The 8528-nt window shown below is 31.8% G+C and overlaps 1 protein-coding gene across 9 annotated transcripts in view; it reads left to right on the forward strand.

The window, feature by feature from the left end:
• The window catches only part of LOC132734506 (uncharacterized), a 53481-nt gene extending 45077 nt beyond the window's left edge, over nucleotides 1–8404 (forward strand). For all 9 annotated transcript variants that reach the window (XM_060721253.1, XM_060721257.1, XM_060721258.1 and 6 more), the window contains 11 exons: nucleotides 905–1033; nucleotides 1290–1436; nucleotides 1995–2149; nucleotides 2437–2542; nucleotides 3408–3585; nucleotides 4266–4333; nucleotides 4826–4947; nucleotides 5390–5579; nucleotides 5890–6163; nucleotides 6548–6775; nucleotides 7073–8404. In XM_060721253.1, the coding sequence (XP_060577236.1) occupies nucleotides 905–1033; nucleotides 1290–1436; nucleotides 1995–2149; nucleotides 2437–2542; nucleotides 3408–3585; nucleotides 4266–4333; nucleotides 4826–4947; nucleotides 5390–5579; nucleotides 5890–6163; nucleotides 6548–6775; nucleotides 7073–7524 (2049 nt within the window). In that variant the 3' untranslated portion in view covers nucleotides 7525–8404. The remainder of the gene's footprint in view (nucleotides 1–904; nucleotides 1034–1289; nucleotides 1437–1994; nucleotides 2150–2436; nucleotides 2543–3407; nucleotides 3586–4265; nucleotides 4334–4825; nucleotides 4948–5389; nucleotides 5580–5889; nucleotides 6164–6547; nucleotides 6776–7072) is intronic.
• Nucleotides 8405–8528: the final 124 nt, after the last annotated feature.

The raw sequence follows: 8528 nt of genomic DNA on the forward strand, positions 1-8528 counted from the left end.
TCACACGCGACTCCGGAGAAATTGCAGCTCTCTCAATCAACATTATTTTTAAAGAATATTGTTCAATCGCCCCTTTGTCAGTGTGGTGAAATTGAGTCAACCTACCACTATTTTTATGAATGTCAAAGGTTTGATAACATAAGACGTATTCTGTTTAATACAGTATCAAATATTATAGCTCCTTCATTAGAGATCATCTCGTTCGGAACGGAATCCAAATCAATTGAAGCAAATGAGATTATATTTTCTGCAGTTCATAAATATATCAAACTCAGTAAGAGGTTCGAAACATGATTTATTGAAACACCTTGTACTCATTATCACAGTCGGTTTTTTTACCATTAAATTTGTATTCTCCAGAACCAGCCAAAGCAAGTCAGTTCTTAATGTGCTAGGATAACGTTATAGTTACAACTTATTCCCCCAATATATTATATATGTCTGAATATGTATGTATCCTTAAGGTTTTTTTTCTCTAACATATGTATATCTAATGTATGTATATGAATTCATACACATTGTCTAAGTAGATTGATGCCATCACTTTGTTGTTAATTCAAAATAGAGTCGGAGAAGAACTATATAAGATTTTATATCTTTCGTTCTAATCCATTTCATCATTGTATATATTGAATGATTGTATATTATGTACTGTGTATGATTATGAATAAAATATGTTTAAACTAAACTAAAAGAAGTGCGACAAACAAAAACAAGAATATGAGATACCACTAAGGCATAAGATATTTGTAGTTTCCTAACTTACTAATCACTTTACAGTTATTAATAATCGATATATGAATTTACATGAAATTAAATCACCAGAATGCATTTCGTGTGAAAAAGGGCGCTACTGATTTATTTTGTACATGCAATATAATTTTAAACCGTTTTTTCTTTTCAGTTTTTCCATGACGTAGAAGAAGTAGATTATTGGATGAACACAATAATGTCTAGCATGCATCTAACATTTTCGAAACAGAGATTAGATGGTGACAGTGCTGATGTCTCCGCCATTAATAATGAGATGAGGGTAATCTTTATTTCTGACAATGTAAATATGTATGTAATGAAACTTCTGTCAGTGAGATATATTCCGTATCACTCACTATTTATACATGTATTTATTGATCACTTTTTTAATCACATGCATGCACTGTTTTTTGTAACAAAAAAGGAAGAAAAAAACTAAGTTAATAAAACGCAATCACAAAAACACCTAAGAAAAAATATAATTATTATGTCTGATTTTCTCGGTAATTTTTTTTTTTATTTTGACCTACTTTCAGGACACTCTTCTCGCCTATCTTAGATGGCAGAGTAAAGTGGACAGTTTGTTCACGCGCGCACGAGATATAGTTCCTGTACATAAGAGGACATCACCCATCAAGGAGCCGTGCCCAGTTTTAGCATTAACGTCTTATAAAACTAACGAGGTAATTCTACAATATTATCATAGTATTTATAATATTGCACGTTTGTAACGTTGCAATTGTGACGTTTGTATAATTATTTACATGGCTGTTGTTAATTCATGAAATAATTTCATTTTTATCTTGAAAAAAGAAAGTTTGCAGTTTTCTAAATTCGACATAAAGGTTCTTGACTGGTTATAACTCCGTATATAAACGGTAACTTGCAATATAACCCTCGCCGGACGCCTTGTTTATGCCATAAAATCTTTAAAAATCGTGTTAACCAATATTACAAATGTACATATGTACATGTATATACTTGAGTTCATCAAAAGTCCTTTAATACCCTTTACCGTACAAATTGGAGCTGCGTTGTTCACAATGGACTCAAATGATTTCCCGTGTCCATCAGAAATAAAGTGAGCGTCTTTATATCATCTCTCAGTCAAGCTATATATTACATTGCTTCTATTTCTTTTTCAATAATCGCATGAAAAAGTATGGAATTGTTGCTAAAATAAATACGAGTTAACAAAGTCATTCAACAGACAGTCAGCAATGTATTCATGTTTTTTTCAGATCGAATTCAAAGAAGGAGATACATTAACATTGGTTGACAACTCAGACACTAGCAAATGGCGAGTGAAGAATGCCGCAGACCAGGTTGCCATGGTTCCAGCAGTGATTCTGCTAATTAATGGTCCAAGTGGTGACGCCATAGACGCAGCACTAAGGTAAGATTATTCCGCGTAAAAAATAAATATAGTTCTGTATATAGTTAAGTGATTGTTGTTTTACAATCGATTTATGACGATTTGTTTTCTGTTATATAGTAACTGTGTCATTTTTGGGCTTTTTCATAAATTCTTAAATTGTTGGAGAAAAAACTATGGTGATACTTTTTCTGACGATGCAAAAACATGTTTTATATGAAATTCATATTTGCTACATTTTTTATGTAGATTATAATTAATGGTCTGTATTTTATTTACCTCTTCTTATTTATTTCATCTATATATAGACTGCGTATTCAGTTATTAAGTCTATGGACAACCAGCACCAAGAGACTTGGTTATCAGATGATAGCATTTTTGCAGACGATATTTCGTGACTGGACACCTGAAGAGGTACTCAAAATATTAAATGCTTTTAACTTGTAATTGTACATATATACTGATAAATCTCATTCAGATACCAAATATTGTTATTGTCTTAATAATTATATTTTTAATTATTCTATACATGTATAATTTAGCAAAAATTATCCCAAAATTATCACCATAATAATGTAGTTTTGTCTTATATTTTCTTTTACATTGCAAAAAGGACAAGGTATATAATTTTGATAATTTTTGAGAGGCTGTAGTTTAAATTTCTCAAATTTTGTTCAATTTATCTTTTTTGGTTACTTTCAATTTACCTCTTTTTAGTTACTTTCTATCAAACCTTAAACCAGGTAACCATGCTAAATGTAAAGTTTGGTGGACGACTATAATTTTTCCATTTGTTTCCCAGGGGCCTTGGTAACATTTTACAAACTAAACAACGACCTTTGTGTTGGTGCATTGTTTTTCCCATCTTTATCTTTTAGGGTGTTTGAGAAGTTCCAATTTTTTGTATACAACACCCACTCTTCCGCGTTTGTGTGAAGACCTGTCACCTCACTTGATTAAAATGATATAAATCCATGCAAGCTATATGAAACCTTATTTTAGATGATGAACTAGGTCCAACGGGTTATTAATATGATACCGACTTTGTTATTTGCTATACATTTATATAACTAAAATCATTTTATGTAAATGAATTGTTATACACGTGTATATAGTATATAATTCGAGTATATATTGCATAATTAGTGTCGTTTTCGTACAAAGAAACTTAATATACATGAAATAGTGTAAATTGTAGGACAAATAACAATATTTTCACATTTTTACAAAAGAGTTTAATCACATTCATGTAATCACATATTCGTTTTATATAAACCAGATAAAATCAATCCAAAGCATGCCAAAATCAAATAGAGATGACCTAATGAGAATTATCAAAACAATCCAGTCTACTCTCGAGAAGAATTGGGAAGGTTACGAGGGGTTCGAGGATTTACAAGAGCGAATCTCAAGATTGCGAACAATACTTGAAGAAGCAAAAGACGGAAAACCATCATGTAAGTCTTTCATATTTAAAACAGGCTTATTTCACTCTCTCAAGTTATTACATACAACACAGTGTGAGTGACCACGTGACCAGTAACACATTTAAGGTTTGTAATATTTTGTGGACATTCTCTGATAGGTTAATATTAAAACAAATTGTGCTAAAAAGTAATATTTGTGCTTAAAAGTAATATTTTGCTATTATATTTATTGTTAAAAAGTTCACTTCATACATGTACGTATTTTCCATGGCATATGAAGTTGAGACATTTAGCCCCCGGAAGTCCTGGATCGTTTAATTGGCTATTGTTATTTAAGTTTACCATTTATATTTTAGTTTTTGGGGAAAAAAAAAAGAATTTTGTTTCATCTTTGTTAAGAAAAAACCACATCCTGTTTGCATTTATGTCTTTCTATTGATAATTGATCATTTGGTAAAAGTAATTGCACACTTGTAGTCTCGAACATCATTTATATCTCTTTTTTGACATATTATATGACCATGTACACACGGCTGTTTACAATTTGACCTTTGCCTAGTGACTCCGGTTATATAATCTTATTTCCGTTTATAGAAGACCATATAACCTGTCTATGACTGGTACCATATATACTTTCAAAATGCCTATTATAACAATGTAACGTTACACAATATAGCTACAACATTATAATATACATGTATATATTTTAGCTAATGGTACATCCGGAGAAGTTGTGATTCAGGTCAGAATGTTGGAAGACATGTTTAATCACTATCAGGTATTCATTAAACACACTATTTGGTTATCACTGTTCGGCCAATTAAGTTATATCTCTGTCGGAATTTCAGTCCAAAAGTCGCGCTTTCCTACTTATATCATTGAAAACATTTTTTTCTGATCTCATCTATCCCCATAACTGTTTCAGCTTAACTGTTATTGTAATAACTTCCCTTGTAATTATGTGCACAAAAATAAAGAGATAAAGTACTCCATGGTTGGAACACTTTGTGAGGGATTATAAATGTTTTACAGTAGCTTTACTTGGCATATTAATATGTACATGAAAGCCCAACAAAAAACGGAAGTGAAATACTTTCTCCCGCCTTAATCATTATTATAAAAAGGCATCATGACTGTGTGAATGGAGAAAATCACAATATCTGAACGAGAACACAATGTCATTTAGCGAGAAAGGGTTGCATTTCTTAGTATAAAATTTGATATCTTGGCTGTAAAATGTAACATCTTTATATGTTGATGAATATTTTAGGAGTTTTGGACATACTGGGAAACGTACAAGGTTGTCGTTGAAGTTCTTATGCAGCCAAGGTATATTCTAGTGTGTGACAGATGGGACCAGTTAAAATATAAATCTACTGCACATTTTGTTAGGTATGTTTTTATATTATAATTTCTAGTATACGTGCGCTGTTCTTTGACGTTATAAGATATGTAAAGGCCAAGTCGTTAGTTTCGACACTTATGTAAGAGTTGAATATGTTTAATTATTAATTTGGAACCATAGGCTTTAGGCCTACCTTAATATTGTTTGCATAACATTGTGGATAAAATCTTATTTCTTTTACTGTCATATAATAAATCTTTTACCATTGATGGATAGCAAATTTGAACATTTGAGGTACTATCTACTCCCAGAATTCCCGCACTATCTCCTATCATCTCCAATTCTTTGACAAACTTACTGGTACAGCTAAATGGTACGACTGGATGTCTGTTGGACATATACGTGTGCATTTGACAAAGGAAGTAATCAAAATGTACTTGATCTTATTTTATGACTTTATTCCAGTTTTATGTCAATTTATGTTGATAGGTTTTGGGATACAAATCTTACGGTACCTAAAGATGGCGGGAAAACTTATAAGGCGGAAGCAGCACTGACGCTTTACGAGACGCCAAAAACAAAGTTATCAGACGGTGTCGTAGAGGAAACAATGTCATCAACAACTGTTGAAAAAACTGACAGCACTGTGTCAGACGCAATGTCAAAACTGAAGAAAGAAGTTAGTGATTGGTTAACTTAATGTTTATATTTATTTGGAATTATCGTACGAGAAATTACATAATGAAGTGTATGAACATAAAGATAAATTTATATTGTTAGAAGCCAGTACATTTTTGTAAATTTTCTTTTTAACACTAGCTAAACTATTGAATATTAATGGATGAATTTCAGAAAAAGCATATACATACTATAATTGATGCACACGCATAGTTAAACATGCCAGCACATCACCAGGGCAACATATGACACCATGTCTATTTAGTGTTATAAAAATCTGAGAATGTAAATGATTTCATTTTCATCATCAGGGACTTGACGACAACGATGGTACTAGTGATTCGGCGCTGAGAGACCGACATTTGTTATCAACAGCCGCTTCTATAGATGTTGACGACGACTGGTCAGCGTCTTCTGATCTAACGGAAATAAGAAAACGTCAGCAGACGACAACTGATCAAGTGACGAGCTCCATGGAAGAAGTCAGTCATACTTTCATCATTAAAAGCGTTCTTCATCCGAAAACGCTTGAGGATATTAGTCTTCAAGAAGCAGTTTTGGCGGGAATAATTGATCAAGCTGCAGGTAAGGATGTCAAATGCAGCTATAACAATAGCTTTGGTAAAGTTTATGGGATTTTTTCCCGAAGAATCAGAATTGGAGATGAGTGACCTTGTTGAAAAATTGAAACATGAAAAGGAGGTTGCATTCTTCTAATTTTTCCTTCGGACTTGCAAACATCTTTGGTTAAGATGTACAAAATACTGCAAGAAAGCATTTTTACCAGAGACGCTTGTCGACAACGAGGAACAACAAATATCCATGCAATTTCTTGGTTTCTCTTATTTACTTTTTATTTCATTGATCTTTTCTTATTTTGCAATAAATATTTTATATCAAATGGAAGTCAACCTGACAAAGTTGTAATATTTTGAGTAGCTGTAATGACAGATGATGTTATTATTGCAGGTCTTTACATTGATATCACTACGGGAGAAACATCATCACTACAGAAAGCAATGGCGGATGGAGATATCATTGTAGAGTTTAAATCTCAGAAGAAGATTCGAGAAGAGAAATCATCCTATGGTATTATAACAATCAAAACATTAGTGGAAACGAGGCCATACACTATTCATGGCGTTATAGATCCAGCAACAGATGAGGAAATTTCCGTGAAAAGAGCTTACAAAAAAGGTTTGAAGTATTTTATGTATATGTACAACGGTTTGGTGTATTCAGTCAGGCGTTATGTTTTATTTTGTCAAACGTCTAAAATAGAAAGATGGATAATGTGTAAAGAAAAATATTCTGATATAAGACGCTTCTCTATCCCAAGCATGTAATAAAATAAATAAATGTAAACATTTGGAGTGTGGTGAACTACAGTGTTTTATGGCATACTGTTAAATGCTCATAAAACACTCATTATCCTTTTTTTCTTGAATATTTGCAACGATTTTAAAAGAAATCCTATAACACTATTTTTTTCAGGCATATTGAACCAAGAAAATACTACATATAAGACAGAATCTGGTGAAATGTCAATAAGCGACGCTATACAAAGTGGTCTTATAAAAGCAGAATTCCATGGAGAAGAACAGGAGGATGGTGTTGAAGAAACTAAAACATATGCTGTAACTTCTGTAGTAGATCAAAAACAAAAAGCCAAAGTGTCATTCCATGATGCCATGAATAGAGGTCTATTAGACGCGGAGGAAGGCGTGTACGTGAATAACGTGACACGTGAAAGGATACCAATTACTGACGCAATCATGAGTGGTCTTATTAAAGCTAAAATTGTCACCGACACATCCAATCTTGACATAGATCCAACAAATAAAATTGTTGTTAAAAGGATATCGTCGATTAAAGAGAAAGTCATAAAAGCTATGAGAGTCACAAGAGCTTTCCAATCTGGAACTGAAACTGTAAATGGCAAATGAGTTGGTAATGATCTTAACAAACTGTTTAACACATTAAAAGGCGGTGATCATTGTGTATTATACTTGACTTTATGGAACTAATGTTTGTAATACAAATACGTATCATTCGAAACGTCATGTAAAATATAATACATATATTTGTTATCTTGAGGCGATATCATGAAATTGTTGTTTTCCTCAAAAAGCTTTGAATGACACCTATAAAAAAGTCTCTTTAATGTGTTACAAGTAAATCTTGTATCAATATAAATTAAATTAAATTTTGGAGACATAAACTTGTCTTCCTAAAGTTTTTCAGTGATACTTTGAATTTTGAGGAAAACTAAACACTTCCTATAAGACATTGCTTTAAAGTTATTGTTTACATATTGCTATTATTATTTATCTATTTTGTTATAATGGTTTTTATACAATAAAAGAGAGACACTTTTGGTCTCATTGTTTTCTGGTAGGAAATCAAGGTACACATGTTTATTCATACTTTATTTTCAGAACACGTGTTCACGAGTGTATAGTATACATCAAATCGTGTATTTTCAGTTAATATGTGTCCAGTAGTGTATAAAAAAACATCAAAACGTATCATTAATGTTAAGTTTATTGATGCCCTCATGTTTTAGTATTAAACAAAATCTTCTTCACCTTTTTTGGAACTCTAATGTCTTATTTTACCATGGCAAAAGTATGTTTAAATGTAACTGATGTATTAATAGAAAATTCCTTAATTACAGACATGTCTTACAATAAAATGCCTTATGTATGTTATTATTTTGTAATTTGCTCTAAAATATTCCATTATGTTCATTTATTATGCTTTTATACGTTTTTGTATGTGTAAAACACACAATGTTTTATATAGAAATTAAAACAGCTTTTCTTATACTAGTGTTCTTTATTGACAAAATCTCTTTTGACCAGGATTTTTGTAACATGACCGAGTTATTTTATCTCTGCTGTTGAAGATGCACAACTCCTTGTATTTCAGTCTTACTAGTGACCGATAA

Source organism: Ruditapes philippinarum, unplaced genomic scaffold (assembly GCF_026571515.1).
Source record: "Ruditapes philippinarum isolate M1 unplaced genomic scaffold, ASM2657151v2 ctg1601_1_1_1_1, whole genome shotgun sequence".
Lineage (NCBI taxonomy): Eukaryota > Metazoa > Mollusca > Bivalvia > Venerida > Veneridae > Ruditapes > Ruditapes philippinarum.